We start from the raw sequence: 21636 nt of genomic DNA, 5'->3' as shown, positions 1-21636 counted from the left end.
CTGTCTGTATTTTCCCCTTAGTGGCGCTTGTGGGGAGGTAAAAATGGCTTTTGAAAGGAAAACATGTAAGAAAGTAGCCATCAAGATCATCAGCAAGCGGAGGTTTGCTCTCAGCTCATCGAGAGAACCAGTAAGTACCGTGTCGGTCGCTGCCTGGGCCTCCACATTTCTTCATCACTTCCTCAGGTACCTTGGTGTGTGCCTCAATCTGGGGAAGCTTGGATGGCTCAGACATGGTAATTTGTTTTTGTTTTTGTTTTTTTGTATTTTGAGACAGGGTTTCTCCGCATGGCCTTGGCTGTCCTGGACTTGCTTTGTAGACCAGGCTGTCCTTGAACTCACAGCAATCTGCCTGCCTCTGCCTCCTGTGTGCTGGGATTAAAGGTGTGCACCACCATGCCCGGCTAGACTTATTTTTTTTTATTATTATGTATACAGTGCTCTGCTTGCCTGTACACCTGCAGGCCAGAAGAGGGCACCAGATCTCATTCTAGATGGTTGTGAGCCACCATGTGGTTGCTGGGAATTGAACTCAGGACCTCCTGAAGAGCAATCAGTACCCTTAACTGCTGAGCCGTCTCTCTAGCCCTAGACGTAGTAATTTTTGACTGCCAAACAACACTGAACACTTTAAGTGTCTTCTAGTTAATCCAGAAACTATTATTACTACTTAGTTTAGAAATAACTGGTTACACACAGAGTCACAGGCCTTTTTCTTATTCTGAGGTACCTAGGAAGGAGTTGGGGAGGAAGTGGGTCCTGCTTCCCAGGGTGGCCTCATAGCTGCCTTCAGCCCTTCTCATCTGGTGCAGACACTGTGGTATTTTTTTTTTAAAGATTTTATTTATTTATTTTATGTATATGAGTGCTCTATCTGCATATACACCTACCTAAAGCTTTAGAAGGGATAGATGGTTGTGAGCCACCATGTGGTTGCTGGGAATTGAACTCAGGACCTCTGGAAGAGCAGACGGTGCTCTTAACCGCTGAGCCATCTCGCTAGCCCCCGACACTGTGGTGTTTTGACAGATGAGTTCACGTTGTTTGCACGGCTCACCTGTCCACGTGTTCTCAGCACGTGCATCTCACAGGAACTGCTCCCAGTCATCAGCTGCACGGTCATTTACCGGCCGCCCATCTTTTTAATCATCTGGTGAGGTGATGCTTGGGTTGCTGTGGCAGAAAGGAGAGTTGAGGGGTGAGAGTTCTAGTGAGGGGCTGGAGAGATGGCTCAGTGGTTAGGAGCACCGCCTGCTCTTCCAAAGGTCCTTAGTTCAATTCCCAGCAACCACATGGTGGCTCACAGCCATCTATAATGTAACCTGATGCCCTCTTCTGGCCTGCGGGTGTACAAGCAGACAACACTGTATACATAACAATAAATAAATCTTTAAAAAAAAAAAAAAGAGTTCTAGTGAGAAGGAAAAACAGTCTCATGAAAGCTGGGTTTAATTCTGACCTACGTGCTATGCCTCACTCTGCGTATTGATTTGAAAGTGTTTGTTAGAGTGTGAAATGCTTAATACCTGCTACACTGTATGATTTTGATTTGTTTTACAAATTACGGTGATCTCTTTTTACTTCAAAAGAGTAAAGAGACAGAGATCATCACCCAGCCCAAGCCGGCCTTGCAGGCGCCACCGTGCCTCTTCTGCAGTTAGGGTTTTAGTCGTGTGCCTCCGCTCCTGGCCGGGGTAGCGGTTTATCCGGACTCAGTTTGATGGTGCAGCCCTCCTGAGTGCAGCTGCCAGTTTGAGACCGATGAAGGAGAATGAGCCTGTCGTGACCCCCGCGACCCCATTTGCCCTAGAGGGCCTTGTGTGTCTTCCAAAGAGTGTCTCAGCAGCAGTTCGGGCACGTTTCCTGGTGCCATTCAGTCCTGAGGTGTGAGCTGAGCACTTTCAATGTTCCGGATAACATCAGACAGACGTACATAGACTCTCAGGCATCCCTGGGAGGGAGCGGCCCCGGCTTCCTCGCGGTTAGACAGGTAGCTCTTCGCTGGGTTGTCGAGGTGACTTCAGGTTCTTTGCTTTTTGGGGTGCTGCGGCAAGGACTATGAGTTATAGAAGCACATTAAAAAAAAAAAGATTATTTATTATTTGTACAGTGGTGCACATGTACACCTGCAGGCCAGAAGGGGGCATCAGATCACATTATAGATGGTTGTGAGCCACCATGTGGTTGCTGGGAATTGAACTCAGGACCTCTAGAACAGCAGTCAGTGCTCTTAACCACTGAGCCATCTCTCCAGCCCCTAGAAGCACATATTTATAAAGCTAGGGGCCTCAGGAATGCCAGACAGAGACTCCACCGTCGAGATAACATTTTTAATCCTCAGTTACAGATGTCTAAAATGTAAGCCATTTCTCCTGAGCAGGTATTTACCACCTTTTCTGTGACCCTCACTCACTGAGTGAGCGAAGTAGCCAAATGCATCGTTTTTTTCCACACAGACCGACACAGGACCGGGTCTCCTCTTCCTCTGCAGCCAGCTGTTTCTGGCTTTAACGTTCTTCTCATTGTTTTTCCCAAGATAATTCTATTCTTACATGGCAAGAGGAATTTCCGGTTTGTGTTCAGTTTGCTGTAGACCTTTGACCTTGTGGTTCTGGCTTTGCTTCCCGGTTAGGGGAGAAGAGCTGTCTCCTAGGGTGTTGAAAACTTAGTCAGTTTTTACCTCGTAATCATTCTGCTCACTGGGCTCGATGTGACCTCCCAGGTAACAGAACCTCCTCACCCCCACCCTCGCCCCCTCATTGTAGTAATGAGTGTGAGAGCTGAAAGGAAAAGGCTGGATTTAAACATTTTTAATATTGGGTCTGTGGTGGCTGGAGAGATGGCTCAGTGGATAAGAGCACAGGCTGCTCTTAACCTGTGTTCAATTCCCAGTGCCCACATGGCAGCACACAGGTGTAGACCCCCAGTCCCAGTGATTCAGGGACCCTCACACAGATATGCATGCAGGCAAAACTTCAATGTACATAAAATAAAAAATACATATATATTTTAAAAAGTTTAAATCTTAGCTTTTTACCCAAAGTGTTTTATATAAATATGTACTTTTGTGTCCTCTGTATGAGCAGAGCCTGGTTTGTAACTCAGGCATCCTTTATTTAATAAGTTTAACTGTAAATATAATTTTAATATACTAACCATTATGATTATTCATGAGCTCTAATGCTATCCTGTTTATTTAAGGACACAGCTCCCAGTGTTGAAACTGAAATAGAAATCTTGAAGAAACTCAGTCATGTGAGTACTAACTCCTGGGAACGTGTCTGAAGGTCTGGGGTGTGTTCAGAGGGCAGCAGTAGGAGCTGCTGTCCAGCTCCTTTGAACGTATGTGAACACACGCATGGACCCAGCTTTTATTTATCTCGGAAGAGTTTTACTTCAGAGTCTTGAGAGTACAATCTTGTGTAAAAGGCTTCGTGACCAGTGTATTTACTGAGATCTTGACCAAAATCTTATAAAGATAAATGATCATATTTGCAAATGAAATAAAAGTTTTAGTGAGATTAATTATATCTAAAATGTTGGTATTTTTAAATACCTTCAACGTCGAGTAATCCAGTGAGACCCATGATACTTGACAGGAAAGGGGAGCCCCACCACCCCTCCTGTTGCATATCAACGGCCCTCACCTCTATTGTAAGGATGACTTTGTATCTGGGAGCCATGTTGTCCGATGGGAAGGGCTGTAGTGCACGGGTTTGCTACCGTCCTTCTCTTTGCTCGTTGTTTCACTGTCTTCGTTAGTTCTGAGCATCCTGAACGCAGGCTCAGTCGGTGCTGGGGTTAAAGTTGGCACAAATCTTGCCAGTGTAACTAATGATTTTCTAGTCTCACTGGTAGCCTCCAGACAGAAGAATTTCTTTTATTTCTTCCACTGCTCACATCCCTCCAAGAACTAGAAGCATTATTTATTCTAGATTCCTGTGTTTGATACGCTGTGTCTGCAGCCTGTTTATAACCCGTGGCCTGCTGACCCTCCACACTGCGGTGCCTGGCCTTCCTGCTTCCTGTCCCTGCGCACTTTCCCCCTTCCTTCCCTGCTCTCTCTTTCCTTTCCCTTTCTCTCCCTCCCCTCCTTCCCCTTCCACCTCCCCCTTCTTCCATTTCTTTCTTTTTGTTGTCTGGAGACAGTCCTGCCCTGTTGCCCTGGCTGGTCTGGGAATTCTGGACTCACAAGATCTTTCTGTCTCCGCCTCCTGAGTAGAGTTTGTTTTTGTGCTTTTCTACAGGAACTGGCTGAATTGGCCAGCCGAGGCTCTGATTCCTGGCCCAAGCAATCTTCCTGCCGCAGCCTGCTTTGCCAGGTTTTTTTTTTTTAAACACATTCAGAGCTGGCAAAATGACTCATAGGCTGAGAGCACTTGCTGCCAAGCCTGACCATCTGAGTTTGGTCCCAGGGACCCACACGGAGGTGGGAGAGGACCAATTCCCACAAGTTCTTCTCTGACCTCCACACATGGTCCTTGGCATGTACAGAGACAGGCAGACAGATACATATAATTAAAAAAAGCACCCCATACATCCCAATTACATACCATGTCCCTAAATATTTTACTGGTTAATTTGAGCCGTATTAAAATGGAAGTGTTGCCTTAGCACTCAGCTGTGTTTCCAAGCACATGCTGGGAAGCTATGGGGTCTTCTCTGGCGGTCTTGGACAGTTCACTGCAGGAAGCCCCTGGCTATAAGGAAGGCTGCCGTGGTCCTGAATCTCAAAGTATCCTAGGCTCCCTGGTTCTCATGTGATCGGCTCCTAGGCTGGGTTCTGTATTGCTGATAGTCAGTGTTTTCCTGTCACTGACTTGGCTGTCATCTCAAACACAGTAGGTTCGCCAAGTGGGAAGTCAGAATGCTAAGTGTGTGTGGCTGTGTCCCCTGCACTGAGGGCAGGTCCTAAACTGTCAGCCGTGCTCTCAAGGGCTGGGAGGGGCTTACCAGACGGCTCTGTTCTCCATAATTCCTGTCTGGGAGCGGCACCTCACGGGTCTGCTGTGTGGCAGTCTAACCAGGTCTCCTCCTCCTCCTTAGTTATTGAGATAGGGTCTCAGGTTGCCCAGGCTGGCCTTGAACTTGCTTTGTAGCTGAGGCTGGCCTTGAACTTGCCTCACTCTTCTTTCCTTGCCCTCCCAAGTGCTGGGATTACAGGTTAGTTTCATGGGTCTCTGGTCTTGTGTCCTATTTGCCTTTCACTCCTGTGCTGGTGTTGAATTTTGGTCTCAGGCCGGCTATGAAAATACCTCCTCCTCCTCCCAACGACCCAGCTACGGCTGCTTTACTCAGGCCACGGGTGAGGTTCCCTGAGGCCTGCTGTGGACAAATGAGGAAGAAGGCTGGAGAGATCTGCTGTCATTCATTCATAGGGAGGCTTGTATGCAAATGCGAATGACTCCTTGCTGACACTGTGTGGTGACGTGTTTCTCATGTGTCCCCAGTGAGGAGTCAGCCACATTCCATTCTGCCTTTTCCTGTACTTGACCTAAAAGCTCCCCAGACAAGGGCCCAGTGCCTGCTCCTTATCCGCCCGATGCCTCAGTTTCTGTCTTGAGGGTTCCGTTTGCAGTTTCTCATTTCTCCTCCCTGCTCTTTTGTAGCCTTGCATCATCAAGATTAAAGAGGTCTTTGATGCAGAGGATTATTACATTGTTCTGGAGTTGTAAGTACGAACCTTTTACATTTATGTTTCCATGTAAGTTTTATAAGCCAGCAGAGAATTGAATGCAGATTAGCCAGGAGGTGGTGGCGCATGTCTTTAATCCCAGCACTGCGGGCAGAGGCAGGCAGATTTCTGAGTTCAGCGTCAGTCTACAGAGTGAGTTCCAGGACAGCAAGGGCTACACAGAGAAACCTGTCTCGAAAAAGAAACCAAAACCAAAAAGAGTTGAATGCATACTTGGTTTTCTCATATTGGGGCTCTTAATGTACTACACGCACACACACAGACATACACACACTCACACCACACACAGACACACACAGACATACACACACTCACACCACACACAGACACACACAGACATACACACACTCACACCACACACAGACACACACACACACCACACACAGACACACACAGACATACACACACACCACACACAGACACACACAGACATACACACACTCACACCACACACAGACACACACAGACATACACACACTCACACACACAGACACACACAGACATACACACACTCACACACACAGACACACACAGACATACACACACTCATACCACACACACAGACACACACAGACATACACACACCACACACACAGACACACACAGACATACACACACCACACACACAGACACACACAGACATACACAGACATACACACACTCACACACACAGACACACACAGACATACACACACTCACACCACACACACAGACATACACAGACATACACACAGACACACACAGACATACACACACTCACACCACACACAGACACACACAGACATACACACACCACACACACACACACACACAGACATACACACACCACACACACAGACACACACAGACATACACACACACCACACACAGACACACACAGACATACACACACCACACACACAGACACACATCACACATAGGCACATACACACACCACACAGATACCCCACCACCACATAGACACCCCCCCACACCACAGATACACACACACCACACAGATACCACACACACAGACACACACCACACACACACACCACACACACAGACATACACACACACACAGATACACAGACACATACACACCACACACAGACACACACACACCACACAGACACCCCACCACACACACACATACACACACACACACACACACACACGACTCTAAAGGCACAGTGGGATTCAGGCTCTGTATCTGAGGCCTGATGTTGAACTTTACTCTCTGTACATGACGAGCTGATTGTCCATGGAGGAGTTAATTCCATCTCACCGAGTCTCGTTTTCTTAGTGTTAAGTGTGGATAATAATTGTTCCTGGACATGTCAACTTTGTGTGAGGATTAAATGCTTTGAGAGTTGTGGGGAGCACACATGTGCACACTCAGCATGAGAGAATTGGTCACTGCATCACGTGTGGACCTGGTTGCATGGTGGCACTTGACTTTCTCTCAGTGTCTCTTCTTGTATGTAGCTGTTGGGTCAGGGAGGAAACCTGTGCTGCTGGTTGGCAAAGGGTGCCCACGAAGAGTGGCCTTTAAGATTACGACAGATGGAGCAGGGTGTGGTGGCGCATGTCTTTAATCCCAGCACTCGGGAGGCAGAGGCAGGAGGATTGCTGTGAGTTAGAAGCCAGCCTGAGTCCAGGACAGCCAGGGCTACACAGAGAAACCCTGTCTTGGAAAAAAAAAAAGATTACGACAGATGCATGATGGCTCATTGGGTAAAAGCATCTGCTGCCACGTTCAGGCACCTATATGCTGAAAAAAGAGAGTGAGAAAAATAAATAAATATAGTAAGACTGGAGACATGGCTCAGTGGTTAAGAGTGCAGAGTGATCTTCCGAAAGACCTGGGTTCAATTCCCAGCACCTGCACGGCAGCTCACAGCCTTCTGTTAGCTCTTGTTCCAAGGGGTCCAACGCCTTCTGGATTACATGGACTTCAGGCCTGTTACACGGTCATGCACATTCAGGCAAATCCTTGGAAACTTTAAACATTTAAAAAAAGACTTTAGACTGCCCAGCAGTGGCGGTGGGTACATGCCTTTAATCCCAGCAAAGGCAGGCAGATCTTTGTGCATTTGAGACCAACGTGGTCTACAGAGCTAGTTCTAGGACCTCTGGGCCTACACAAAGGAACCCTGTCTCCAGAAACCAAAATCCTAACCTTACACAAAGTCATTTATAAGCAATAGCTTTTTTTTTTTTTTTTTTTTTGACAAAAGCTTACTAACAAACAGCATTCCCGATGGTAACTTAAGTGAACGTCTTGCCTGTGGCTCTGTGGTTGCCTGACTGGCTAACACAATTCAATGTTGGTAGTGACAACATGATGAACAGTGGCTGCTGCTTCTTGGCAGCGAGCCCCGGGCACACTGCTGTCTGCCTTGCCTTGAACGGACTTGTCCTTTTAATGCTCCTGCACGGTACAGCGAGTCTCTGCTGTAGCCCCCTCGAAAGTTCCTTTAAGGAAGTGACCTGCCTCCGTGAGTGCCTGCATCAGTGACTTTGCTTTGTGGTTGGACTCAAACCTGGTGCCTTGTGCATGACAGGCCCCCACATTCTCGGCCCTCAGCTAGTATTATTGCTAGGTTTTGAGATGGAGACTCATGTAGCCAGCCCACCTTGCTGCTAACTCTTTCTATGGCTTGGGTCTCTTTGAGTCCTTGCTGTCTCAGCCTCTGCCTCCTGAGTGCCAGTTGTGTCTTGTGGTGGGTGGTGTCACCTTTGGGAATAGTTATTTTTGATTACTGGGGAGATGTTCTGAACCTAGGGCCTGTGCATTCAAGACAAGTGCTCTACCACTGGGCACACCGCACTCCATTTTTCTTCTTTCTTTTTAACTTCTTCCTTTCTTTTTTCTCTTTTTCTTTGAGATAAGAGTTCTTCTTTGTAGCCTTGGCTGTCCTACACTCACTTTGTAGACCAGGCTGGCCTCAAACTCACAGAGATCCGCCTGCCTCTGCCTCCCGAGTTCTGGGATTACAGGCATGCACCATCACGCCCGCTTGATTAAAATTTTTTAAAATTTAACTTTAGTATTGTCATGTAGCTCAGAGAGATTACGTAAGTCACCCAAAACCTGCAGCCAGGAAGGGTTGAGCTTGGGTCAGACCCCAGTGCTCTGGTCAGAAGATCCAGCTTGGTCATCTGTTCCCACTTCAGCATTATGTTGGAGCAGTGAGGGAACGCCAGCCCCTGGCACTCCCACCAGCTTCTGGGATCAGAGTTTTAGTTTGTGTTTTGGTTTTTCAAGACAGAGTTTCTCCGTATAACTCTGGCTGTCCTGGAACTCACTCTGTAGACCAGGCTGTCCTTGATCTCAGAGATCCGCCTGTCTCTGTTTCCCGAGTGCTGGAATTAAAGGCATTCGCCACCATGTCCGGCAGAATCAGATTTTTTAAAGTTTGCAAAGAAGTCACATTGCTTACTGTATGGTCCATCTTGCTTTCTTTTCTAGCTGGGGCAGCTGATTGTGGATGAGGCTTATCAGCTCATTGATTTGTCACAAGATTTATGTTGTGCTATTTTTAACTGTGTGTCAGTGTGAGTATGTGTGGGCCCGTAGGTCGGAGGTGAGCCTTGGTTTCCTGGAGATGGAGTTAGAGGCACATGTGAGCTGGGATGGCTTCTGGGAACTGAGCTCAGGTATTCAGGAAGAACGGTGACTGTAGTGAGGGCATGGCCATGCCCCGTACATGGGAGGGAGGGGGCGTAGCCAGAGACAGCTACAGCTGCTGGGTTTCTGGGAGAGAAAGCAGCAGTCTAAAGGTGGCCAAGAGATTGAACTGAGCCCTGGGAGCAGCGAGGAGTCCAGAGGAGAGAGGAGGGCTAGGAGGACCAGGCGACAGCAGCTGGGGTGCGGGGCTGTGTGGGAACCGGGGCTGTGTGGGAACCGGAACGGTGGGGAAGGGAGCCCTTGAGCTGCAAGAGTTTAGTGCAGGGGTGGGATGAGAAGAGCTGTGAGGCACCGAGGGAGCCTGAAGCCAGCAGGTGCCCTGCTACGCTGGTCAGCCCTGGTCAGCCCAACAGTCCACACTGTTAGCCACTGAACCATTTCTCCAGCCCTCAAGATGATGGCGAATGCAGGCTGGAGAGATGGTGGTTCACAGGTTAAGCGCACTGTCTGCTCTTCTTGAGGTCCGGAGTTTAATTCCCAGCAACCACATGGTGGCTCACAACCATCTATAATGTGATCTGATGCCCTCTTCTGGCCTGCGGGTGTACATGCAGGCAGAGCACTGCATACATAATACAAAATATTTTTTAAAAAGCTGATGGTAATTGCTTGTTTGTTTGTTTGTTTTGGGTTTTGGAGACAAGCTTTCTTTTTTAGCCCTGGCTGTCTTGGAACTTGCTCTGTAGACCAGGCTGGCCCCTGACTATGGTCTGCCTGCTTCTGCTTCCTAAGGGCTAGGATTCAAGGCCTGTGCCACCACCTCCTGGCACTGCCTAGCTCTCTGTCTATCCTCTATTTATCTATATCTATCAATCTATCTGTCTATTTAGAGAGAGGGTCTTGTGTATCCCTGGCTATATAGACCAAGCAGGCCGGCTTTGAACTCTTTGAGATCTGCCTGAGTGCTGGGGTTAAAAGACGTGCCACATCACACCCACCAAAGCTCATTACGTTTAAAAGTGAAAAAAAAGATGATGTGTGTTTCGTGCTGGAGTCCCAGGCCGGGTCTCCTACATGAGGCATGTGCTCATTGGCTCGCCCTCCCTTCCTTCCTCGGCTGGGCTAGATGACTTTACTTCATCTGTGCTTTGCCTCCAGGGATGAAGGCCCTGCTCTGTTTCTGTTTCAGGATGGAAGGCGGAGAGCTGTTTGACCGGGTGGTGGGGAACCAGCGCCTGAAGGAAGCAACCTGCAAGCTCTATTTCTACCAGATGCTTTTAGCTGTACATGTAAGCGAAGCGCTATGGTGCCAGGCAAGAGCCAAGGGACGAAGGTTAAAACTCAAGAGCTCCTATGTGTTTGCTGCTCTGTTCTAGGAATAAAACAACGAAGCCCCTGTTCTCCACCGCCCACCCGATGGTCAGGTGTTGCTGGGGGTGTAAGAGGCAGTAAGAAAGGGAATTAAGGACATGAAGCTATCACCAGATCTGGTAGCACAGCCTGGAGGCCCAGCTTCCTAGGGAGCACAAGTTGGGAATCTCAAGTTCAAAGCCAGCTCCGGCAAGTTAGACAGAACTTGTTTGGAAAATAAAAATGTGCAGCACTCAGGAGGCAGAGGCAGAGGCAGGTGGATCACTATGAGTTCGAGGTCAGCCTCGTCTACAAAGCCAGTCTAGGACAGTCAAGGCTACACAGAGAGACCCTGTCTCAAAAGCAAAACAAAACAAAAAGAATTTCTCTTGAACGGATGGCCCACCAGTTAAGAGCAGGTACTAGGTTTTTTTTTTTCCTTTCTTTTTTGGTTTTTGGAGGCAAGGTTTCTCTGTTTAATAGCTGCATCTGTGTGGCTGTCGTGGAACCTGCTTTGTAGACCAGGATGGCCTTGAACTCAATGGAGCTCCACCTGCCTCTTCCGCCCAAGAGCTGGGATTAAAGGTGTAGTGGGCCACCACACCTGGCAAGCAGGTTCTAGGTTTTTTGATTGTTTGTTTTTGTCTTTTGTCTTTTTGTTTTGTTTTGTTTTTGTTTTTTGTTTTTCAAGACAGTGTTTCTCCGTGTAGCCTTGGCCATCCTGGACTCACTTTGTAGACCAGGCTGGCCTCCAACTCACAGCGATCCGCCTGCCTCTGCCTCTTGAGTGCTGGGATCAAAGGCGTGCGCCACCACGCCCGGCTTGTCTTTTTTCAAGACAGTGTTTCTCTGTGTAGCCTTGGCTGTCTTGGGACTCTTTTTGTAGACCAGACTGGCCTCAAACTCACAAAGATCTACCTGTCTCTGCCTCCTGAGTGCTGGGATTAAAGGCGTGCGCCACCACACCTGGCCCAGCAGGCTCTAATTGTGCAGAGGACTGGGGTGTGGTTCCTAGCACCCACATTAGGTGGTTCACAACATTTGTAACTTCAGCTCCAGGAAATGATAATTCTGGTTTCTATGGCCTGGACTCACATGCACATAAACTCCCTCTTACGGAACTAAAAAAAAAAAAAATTACAATAAAAGTATTTACCTAGATCCAAGACCCCACTCACAATCCCTCTCCCCACTTTTATTTCTTTTCTTTTCACAGTGCGGAGATGGAACCAATGCTTTATATATACATAGACCAACACACACACACACACACACACACACACACACACGCATGCACCTTATATATAGACCTACACACACATGCACACACCCCTTAGATATAGACCTACACACACATGCACACACCCCTTAGATATAGACACACACACACATGCACACACCCCTTAGATATAGACACACACACACATGCACACACCCCTTAGATATAGACCTACACACACACACACACACACACCCCTTAGATATAGACACACACACACACACAAACACACACACGACCTGTATCCCTAGCCCACAGCCCTTTTTAAGTTTGCTTGCTTGTTTGCTTGTTTGTTTTTTGAGGTAGGGTCTCATGTAGCGTGGGCTGACCTTAACTTAGCTCTAGGCCAGACTAGCGTTGAACTTCTGACGTTCCTGCCCTCACCTCTCAGGTGCTTGCACCACTGCGCCTGGCTCACGGTTCATTTTTAATGATGGTTGTTGTCTGTGCAGGATTTGATTCCTTATTAGTTAATTCATTTCCTCATCTACTGACCAACAGCAAGATTAATTGTGCGCAGATCTGTACACACAGGATGTTTTTATTCCTACAGAAATATGGTGTGGACTAATGCGGTGGGGGCTGAGCGCCTTCATGCTCCGCGAGTCAGTGTGTGCGGCGTGGATGGATACGGTGGGGGCTGAGCGCCTTCATGCTCCGCGAGTCAGTGTGTGCGGCGTGGATGGATACGGTGGGGGCTGAGCGCCTTCATGCTCCGCGAGTCAGTGTGTGCGGCTTGGATGGATACGGTGGGGGCTTGAGCGCCTTCATGCTCCGCGAGTCAGTGTGTGCGGCGTGGATGGATACGGTGGGGGCTGAGCGCCTTCATGCTCCGCGAGTCAGTGTGTGCGGCGTGGATGGATACGGTGGGGGCTGAGCGCCTTCATGCTCCGCGAGTCAGTGTGTGCGGCGTGGATGGATGCGGTGGGGGCTGAGCGCCTTCATGCTCCGCGAGTCAGTGTGTGCGGCTTGGATGGATACGGTGGGGATGAGCGCCTTTCATGCTCCGCGAGTCAGTGTGTGCGGCGTGGATGGATACGGTGGGGGCTGAGCGCCTTCATGCTCCGCGAGTCAGTGTGTGCGGCGTGGATGGATACGGTGGGGGCTGAGCGCCTTCATGCTCCGCGAGTCAGTGTGTGCGGCGTGGATGGATACGGTGGGGGCTGAGCGCCTTCATACCCCGCGAGTCAGTGTGTGCGGCGTGGATGGATACGGTGGGGGCTGAGCGCCTTCATACCCCGCGAGTCTACTGTTGCTGACAGCTGCATTCAGCTTTCAATGCGTTTCTGCTTCTTTTCTTTTTCGTTTTCTTTTTTTTTCTTTTCTTTCTTTCTTTTTTTTTGCGGTGTAGGCATCTCAAAACCCTATGCTGTGCAATTGCCTCACCCTGGGCTGTATGAGTTGTGTGTAAGTGTGTGTGCACGTGTGCAATGTGTGTGGCCTGTGCTGTGCAAGTGCCTCACCTTGAGCTATAGGAGCTGTATCCGCGACCATCTGTGTGTGTGTGTGTGTGAGAGAGAGTATGTGTGAGTGTGTGTGTGTGTGTGTGTGAGAGAGAGTATGTGTGAGTGTGTGTGTGTGTGTGTGAGAGAGAGAGTATGTGTGAGTGTGTGTGTGTGTGTGTGTGTGTGAGAGAGAGTATGAGTGTGTGTGTGTGTGTATGAGAGAGAGTATGTGTGAGTGTGTGTGTGTATGAGAGAGAGAGAGTATGTGTGAGTGTGTGTGTGTGTGTATGAGAGAGAGAGAGTATGTGTGAGTGTGTGTGTGTGTATGAGAGAGAGTATGTGTGAGTGTGTGTGTGTGTGTGTGTGTGAGAGAGAGTATGTGTGAGTGTGTGTGTGTGTATGAGAGAGAGTATGTGTGAGTGTGTGTGTGTATGAGAGAGAGAGAGTATGTGTGAGTGTGTGTGTGTGTGTATGAGAGAGAGAGAGTATGTGTGAGTGTGTGTGTGTGTATGAGAGAGAGTATGTGTGAGTGTGTGTGTGTGTGTGAGAGAGAGTATGTGTGAGTGTGTGTGTGTGTATGAGAGAGAGAGTATGTGTGAGTGTGTGTGTGTGTGTGAGAGAGAGAGTGTGTGTGCGTGCATGCATGCATGCCGTGTGTGTGTGTGTGTGTGAGAGAGAGAGAGTGTGTGTGAGTGTGTGTGTGTGTGTGTGTGTGAGAGAGAGTATGTGTGAGTGTGTGTGTGTGAGAGAGAGAGAGAGTGTGTGTGCGTGCATGCATGCATGCCGTGTGTGTGTGTGTGTGTGTGTGTGTGTGTGTGTGTGTGTGAGAGAGAGAGAGAGAGTGTGTGCGTGCATGCATGCATGCTGTGTGTGTGTAGGTTAGAGGACAGCCCTCAGAAGCTTGTTCTCCCATCGTGTGGGCTCTGGGGCTTGAGGTCGTCAGTGCTGGCTGCAAGTGCCTTTAAGGGATGAGCTGTTTCTCGTACTCTCCCCCTCCTCTTTTTTGGACACACATTATATAAACAAACATACATCACCATACCTGATACAAATTTTAAAAAAAGATTTATTTATTATGTATACAGTGCTCTGCCTGCACATACACCTGCAGGCCAGAAGAGGGCACCAGATCTCATGATAGATGGTTATGAGCCACCATGTGGTTGCTGGGGATTGAACTCAGGACCTCTGGATGAGCAGTCGGTGGCCTTAACCACCGAGCCATCTCTCCAGCCCCCACAAATGCATTTTTTAGTTGTTGTTGTTGTTGTTGTTGTTGTTTTTCAACACAGGGCTTCTCAGTGTAGCCCTGGCTGTCCTGGAGCTTGCTTTGTAGACCAAGCTAGTCTCAAACTCACAGAGTTCTGCCTGCCTCTGCCTCCCAAGTGCTGATAGTAAAGGCATGTGCCACCAGTGCCCAGCTGGTAATGTATATTTGAGATCCCTGTAAAATATTCTTAGGGATTGGATAACAAAAAATATTATTTTGAGCCATGAGGTGATAGTGCACACCTTTAATCCTAGCACTTGGAAGGCAGAGGCAGGCAGATCTCTGTGAGTTCAAGGCTGAAGCCAGCCTGTTCTACAAAAGTGAGTCCAGGACAGCTAAGGCTACACAGAGAACTTTTCATGGAATTCCTATGATATGTTACCATTTGTTTAGATTTTTATTGAAATAGACATCTTGTGTGTCTGTTAGTGTTAGAGGTTTTTTTGTTCTCTGGCATTGTGAAATACAAGGTTTACCATTCTAAGATTTTTTTTTTTTTTTTTTTTTTTTTTTTTTTTTTTTTTTTGCTTTTAAAAGATTTTCTGGGGGGCTGGAGAGATGGCTCAGTGGTTAAGAGCATTGCCTGTTCTTCCAAAGGACCCGGGTTCAATTCCCAGCACCCACATGGCAGCTCACAACTGTCTGTAACTCCAAGATCTGGCACCCCTACACCAATGCACATAAGTTTTTTTTTTTGTTGTTGTTGTTTTGTTTTTTGAGACAGGGTTTCTCTGTGTAGCCTTGGCCATCCTGGACTCACTTTGTAGACCAGGCTGGCCTCGACCTCACAGCGATCCGCCTGCCTCTGCCTCCCGAGTGCTGGGATTACAGGCGTGCGCCACCACGGCCGGCTCATGCACATAAGTTAAAATTAAATAAAATATTAAAAAAAAAAAAAAAGATTTTCTGGGACTGGAGAGGTGGCTCAGAGGTTAAGAGCACTGGCTGCTCTTCCAGAGGTCCTGAGTTCAATTCCCAGCAACCACATGGTGGCTCACAATTATCTATTATGCTATCTGATGCCCTCTTCTGGCCTGCGAATGTGTATGTAGATAGAGCACTCATACATACAAATAAGTAATATTAAAAAAATATATTTTCAGCCAGGTGTGGTGTTGCATACCTTTAATCCCAGCACTTGGGAGGCAGAGGCCGGTTGATCAATGTGAGTTCGAGGCTAGCGTGGTCTATAAAGCAAGTCCAGGACAGCCAAGCCAAGGCTACACAGAGAAACCCTACCTCGAAAAGACAAAAAAGACAAAAAAAAAAAAAAAAAAAAAAAAAAAAAAAAAAAAAAAAGAAGAAGAAGAGGAAGAAAAAGAAAAATGTTTTCTCTAACATAAATTTCTAAGTGTAAATTTGAAGCTGGCCTGGTGGGCCTAGGACAGCCAAGGCTGCACAGAGAAATGCTATCTTGGAATAGAAACTTTCTAAGTGCTCAGCCCTGGCTCAGCCCTGGCTTTGAGGAATCTGCTTATGTATAATATAGCCTAGCTTTACCCAAGCTGGGAGCTGGGCGTTGGTAACTGTGTCTCTATGTGTGTGCACTGTATAAGCCAATGGCCCTGCCTCTCTCTTGGTACAGTACCTTCACGAAAATGGGATTATACATCGGGACTTAAAGCCGGAAAATGTCCTTCTGTCATCTCAGGAAGAGGACTGTCTCATCAAGGTGCAATCTTTTCGCCCTCTCTGGCCCCTGCTATATATTTCTGTTCAAAACTACTTTTTAATTTCTTACATAAAAAACCCCAGGAATATCCAAAGGTTGAGAACCCTAACTTCCATACTGGACAGTTTCTGTTGAGGTCACCCAGGATTTCATGGGTCTCAGGAGCACCTGGTGAGCTTCATTGTGTATGAGCGACTTCTGCGCGCAGAGGGAGGGAAGAGGGCTAAGTGGACCCTGAGTCGTGGCTCCTGCCTTTCCTTCTGAGCCCAGACTCAAGTTAGAATCTGCTGCTGCCGTTCCCAGACAAATACTAACAAGGAACCCCAAAACATAAAACTCCGGGTGGCAGCAGGTGCCTGTCTTCCCTACCAGGCCTTCCAGATGTTCCAGGGTGTGGTCAGAGTTAAGAGTCTTGAGTCTCCGGGCGTGGTGGCTCACGCCTTTAGTCTCAGCACTCTGGGAGGCAGAGGCAGGTGGATCTCTGTGTGTTCAAGGCCAGCCTGGTTTACAAAGAGAGTCCGGGCTAGCCTGGACTACACAGAGAAACCCTGTCTTGAAAAACAAAAGACTTCGCAAAGACATGTCACTGTGTATTTGGGCTAATGGCTGGTGTCTGTATACGGACAATCCAGTTTCTGAGCCTCTTGGGGATGATGGGATACGGTAATGTTTGGGTTTCATTTGTTTTGTTTGTAATTTTAGATCACTGATTTTGGGCAGTCCAAGATTTTGGGGGAGACGTCCCTGATGAGAACTCTGTGTGGTACGCCCACTTACCTGGCTCCTGAGGTCCTCCTCTCTAATGGGACTGCTGGGTACAGCCGCGCTGTGGATTGCTGGAGCCTGGGCGTCATCCTCTTCATCTGGTAGGGAGCATTTTCATCTTTCACCGTCTGGCCAGATGAGGTCGGGTGGGACTGTGCCTGTGTCCAGGCAGACAGCTGCTGTTTGATGTAGGTCTTTTTTTTTTTTTTTTTTCAGTCATTGATTTAAGGAAAAGCTGATTTTTTTCCCCCCAGTGCTGAAGAAGAAACATATGTACCCAAATGCCACTGAGAATGCCACTTGATCTTTTTTTCCTTTCTTTCTCTACCAATATTAAGCCTTAGTGGGTACCCACCTTTCTCTGAGCATAAGACTCAAGTGTCACTGAAGGATCAGATCACCAGTGGAAAATACAACTTTATCCCTGAAGTCTGGACAGATGTCTCAGAGAAGGGTATGGCTACGGAAGGACGTGTGGTTGGCGGAACTGTGGGTGCTCTGCTATGGGAGCTTCTTCTCAGACTGCTGTTTTCTTCAGTCAGAGCCTGGGCTCAAGTCCTAGGCCTGCTGTTTGTTAGTTGCGTGCCCTTAGGCAAGTTATTTAACTTTTTAGAGTCCACATTTTGTTTAATTGTGAACAGGTGATCAGTACCTCTGACATGGAAGGTTCTGCAGGAGGTTTAATATAACCGTTCAAGGGCCTGCCGCCCATTCAAGTGTACAAAGTAACTTTTACTAACAAACGTTCTTTGAGTAAGCAGAGCGTAAAAGATTCACTGTCAGGCAGGGGTGGTGCACGCCTTTAATCCCAGCACTTGGGAGGCAGAAGCAGGAGGATCTCTGTGAGTTCAAGGCCAGCCTGGTCTACAGAGAGTTCCAGGTCAGCCAGGGCTACACAGAGAAATGCCGTTCAACGTCATCAGTTATGTGTGTTGTAGAATTTAAAAGTGCAACCGTGTAACTTTCTGGACAAAAATTAGATTAAAGCCAAGTGTTAACTGATATAAACCCAGGTGACTGTATTAACCACCAGGATTTAAGGACTCCCTGTGTTAGGGCTGCGGCTTTCTAGCCGCCGCATTGGAGCCAGCCTTCGGTTGTCGCTGGCTCATGAGGTCGGGCTTTATTTTGACAAGCGTAGAGGGAGCTGCTTTGCTCTCTCACCGTCAAGCAACGGGACTCGGGGTTGAGGAGCATTGTGAGCATCTCAGTACTGGGCAGAGGTTCAGTGTAAATCAGTCTGAAGTCAGTACAGTAGCGAGCAAGGGACAGGGAGCCAAAGGCTGTAATGTCCCTGGAGGGAGAGGTGGGGCGCGTGTCCTTGTTCCCAAGGCTCAATCTTCTGCATCCAGAGAGGACGAGGCTTGGCGGGTCCTCCTCACCAAGTCAGGTGGCTCCGTGCTGCTCTGTGGCTGGGGGCCTTGCTTCGGCCATAGTTATTAATGCAGGTGAAACGTAGTCGTTCTTCTCATTGGCATTTCTCCAATTCTCTTGCTGCTTTAGCTCTGGACCTTGTCAAGAAACTGTTGGTTGTGGATCCAAAGGCTAGGTTTACCACAGAGGAAGCCTTGAGTCATCCGTGGCTTCAGGTGGGTGTGAAGCAGTCCTTGTTTGCCTAAAATGCCAGGGAGCCTTGAGCTGTTTACGTGAGGTGAGGCTGAGGGTCACACACAGTCTCCATATTGTTTCATTTGTGTAAGTGTTTTCAGTCAGGTTGTAGGTATAGTGTTTATGTAATTGTTTTCTTTCTTTCTTAAAGATTTATTTATTATGTATACAATGCTCTGCCTGCACATACACCTGCAGGCCAGAAGAGGGCACCAGATCTCATTATAGATGGTTGTGAGCCACCATGTAGGTGCTGAGAATTGAGCTCAGGACTTTTGGAAGAGCAGTCAGTGCTCTTAACCTCTGAGCCATCTCTCCAGCCCGTGTATAATTGTTTTCAATCAGGGTACACATGCATGTGGAGGAGGAAAACAGAGGGAGGGAGGAAGAGTTGGGGAGGATTGGAGGCATAGAGTGTGTGTGTGTTTCAACTTGTAGCTCCTGGATGAACAAGTTCACTTCATGTCAGGTTCTGCTTCCATTCTCCCTGAGATTGCACTGTGGCTGTAATCCCTTGAGAGCTTGGTCTCTCTCAATGCCCAGCTGTCTTCTTTTCTGCTCCTTTCTACCAGATGGAGTGGGCTGGGATGTGGTCCAGCCATTTTTCACCTTCAATCAAAAAAAACCACCCCCCCCAAAAAAACACAAAAAACCAAACTTGGGGCAGCTCCAGGAAGGCAGTGCCCCTGAGGGAACCGGCCACTTCCTGAGCCAGGTGGTTATGTTGTAAAGGGTCCCACTCTTGTTCCTCCTGGTGGGCAAACATGCCCTTAGTGTGGGCTGTCACCTGCACCCCTTTTAGTTTGCATGACGTCTGTGTTCACACGTCCCTGTTGCTGTGAGATTTTTGTGCCAAGTTCATTTAAAGCCTGCTGCCAGAACAAGAGTGCCTGTGACTGTGAGAGATTAATTGTTGGCTTGGAACTAATTAACAAGAGCATCCAGCAGCTTTTCTGGTAGACGTGAGATTCTGTTCTTCAGCGTGGCCACACTTCTCTGTGAACCAGGCGGCTGCGGCTGCAGCTCTTCCCCCAGGGTTCTCTGTTTTGGGAACACCTCGGAAAAGCAAGCTTCCCTGCTCTCCTGGGCTCCGGAAGAGTGTCCCCTTTCTCTCTTGCAGCCCTCTGCACCTAAGATCTGCTCAGACCAGCTCAGGTTAAGAACAACAGATCAAGCCAGGTGTGGTGGCGCACACCTTTAATCCCAGCGCTCAAGAGGCAGAGGCAGGTGGATCGCTATGAGTTAGAGGCCAGCCTGGTCTACAAAGTGAGTCTAGGATGGCCAAGGACGCACAGAAAAACACTGTCTCAAAAAACCAAAAACAAAACCAAAAGCAAAAAAAACCAAAAACAAAACCAAAAAAACCCCACAACAGATCCATAAGGGAAGGAGAGCAGCTGGGCCAGAGAGACAGCTCCCCAGGTCCAGCAGGGGTCCCCAGAATGCACATGGTGGAAGAAAAAAACTGACTCCTGAAAGTTACCCTCTGGTTCCACAAACATGCACATAAGATAAATGATAAATGCAGTAAAATGTTAAAAATAAAAAGGGAGGAGGGTGGGGAGAGACAGAAAAAGGGACAGAACAGATATATGTGTTTTGGATGTTGCCTTGGAAACATGATCCTCCTCCTGGAAGAAATGGGTCAGATGATTTAGTGTTTACTGGACCACACAGATCTGAAAGTAGCAAGGGCCTTGGAGACAGGCGTGTGGAAGCAAAGGTGTCCTTGCGTATGGGGATTTAACTTTGATGAAAAAGAGAAACGCACCCCTTGGCTCTTTTCACTTGCCTTAATAGAGCAGCTTCCGGGTTCCAAATGCAGGCAGATGCACTGTGTTGGCTTTCTGTGTTAGCTTTGCGGCAAAAGCATGGAGCTGGCCAGTGCGGCCTAGCAACAGGGTTTGTCTTTGCCTGAGGTGTATGAGTCAGTGTAGCCTGTTTTGCTTGAACTTGTCTCAGAAGAAATGCGCTGCTCACAAGAAGGGAATGGGGAAGCTCAGCTCTGGCCCTGGGTGGACACTCGCTTGGGAAAGCAGCGTGGGTGAGGAGGGCAGGGTGCAGGGTGTCTAAACATCTGCTAATGGTGATGAGGTTGGATTTGCGGGAAAGTCTCACGGTTTGGGCCACTCTGAATCCCTGTCTCTGCTTTGTCGTTAGCTGCGTGTGGCTGTGGGGTAGGTAGCCTTCACGGTCCGCCTGCTTCGCTTTTACTAAAGTAGAAGACTCTTCCTGCTTGCCTCTGCAGGATAGTGAGGCTTAGTGTGTTTGCATGTAGACGCCACAGATTTACAGATAAATCTTGCTACTGTGCTAATGTTGAGAGTCTCATCTTCCTGTTAGCTGATGGCTTGTGACTTTGATGCAAGTAGGCACAGGCCATTCTGGATGCACCAAGCCACGTCCTGGAGCAGGACCTTTGTGCTGTTAGCTTTCTGTTATGTAACACACGTAGATGAGTGGACTTGGAGAAAAGGGTCATTTTGGTTGAGTTTGGGGGTGATTAAGGCCACGACTGATAGGAGAAAAGAGAGGACGAGGCTCAGTGCATGAAGATCCTAGAGGGCGGGAGTGCAGACCGCTCTGAAGCTCACAGTCTGGTTAGCTCGACTGTACACAGTGTGGGCAAGAGACTCTTGTTAAACAAGATGGAAGGTGAGGACTGACACCCAAGGTTGACCTCGGACCTCCAAGTGCATGCTGGGAAGATCTGGGAAGATTTGTTTTATTTTTAGTTTTGTGTGTGTGTGTGTGTGTGTGTGTGTGTGTGTGTGTGTGCGCGCGTGTGCGTATGTGTGCGCACGTGCAGTGCCTGAGGAGTCCAGAAGAGCGGCCAGGTCCCCTGTTGTTGGAGTCACACGTACTTGGACGGTGCTTGATGTGGGCTTCTGCAAGAGCTGATCATCTTGGTGGATGTTTTGTGTTTCTGGGACCGGAGC

At 48.2% G+C, this 21636-nt stretch overlaps 1 protein-coding gene across 1 annotated transcript in view; it reads left to right on the top strand.

The window, feature by feature from the left end:
- Positions 1-21636, top strand: part of Chek2 (checkpoint kinase 2) — a 34112-nt gene that overhangs the window by 9894 nt on the left and 2582 nt on the right. Inside the window, exons 5-12 of the mRNA XM_051162163.1 lie at positions 22-130; positions 3202-3255; positions 5610-5671; positions 10498-10597; positions 16238-16324; positions 17027-17190; positions 17428-17543; positions 18593-18678. Coding sequence (XP_051018120.1) covers positions 22-130; positions 3202-3255; positions 5610-5671; positions 10498-10597; positions 16238-16324; positions 17027-17190; positions 17428-17543; positions 18593-18678 — 778 coding nt within the window. The remainder of the gene's footprint in view (positions 1-21; positions 131-3201; positions 3256-5609; positions 5672-10497; positions 10598-16237; positions 16325-17026; positions 17191-17427; positions 17544-18592; positions 18679-21636) is intronic.

Source organism: Acomys russatus, chromosome 19, assembly GCF_903995435.1.
Source record: "Acomys russatus chromosome 19, mAcoRus1.1, whole genome shotgun sequence".
In the NCBI taxonomy this organism is placed as follows: Eukaryota; Metazoa; Chordata; class Mammalia; order Rodentia; family Muridae; genus Acomys; species Acomys russatus.
The sequence above is the reverse complement of the archived record's forward strand: the minus strand, read 5'-3'. Positions and strand labels throughout refer to the sequence as shown.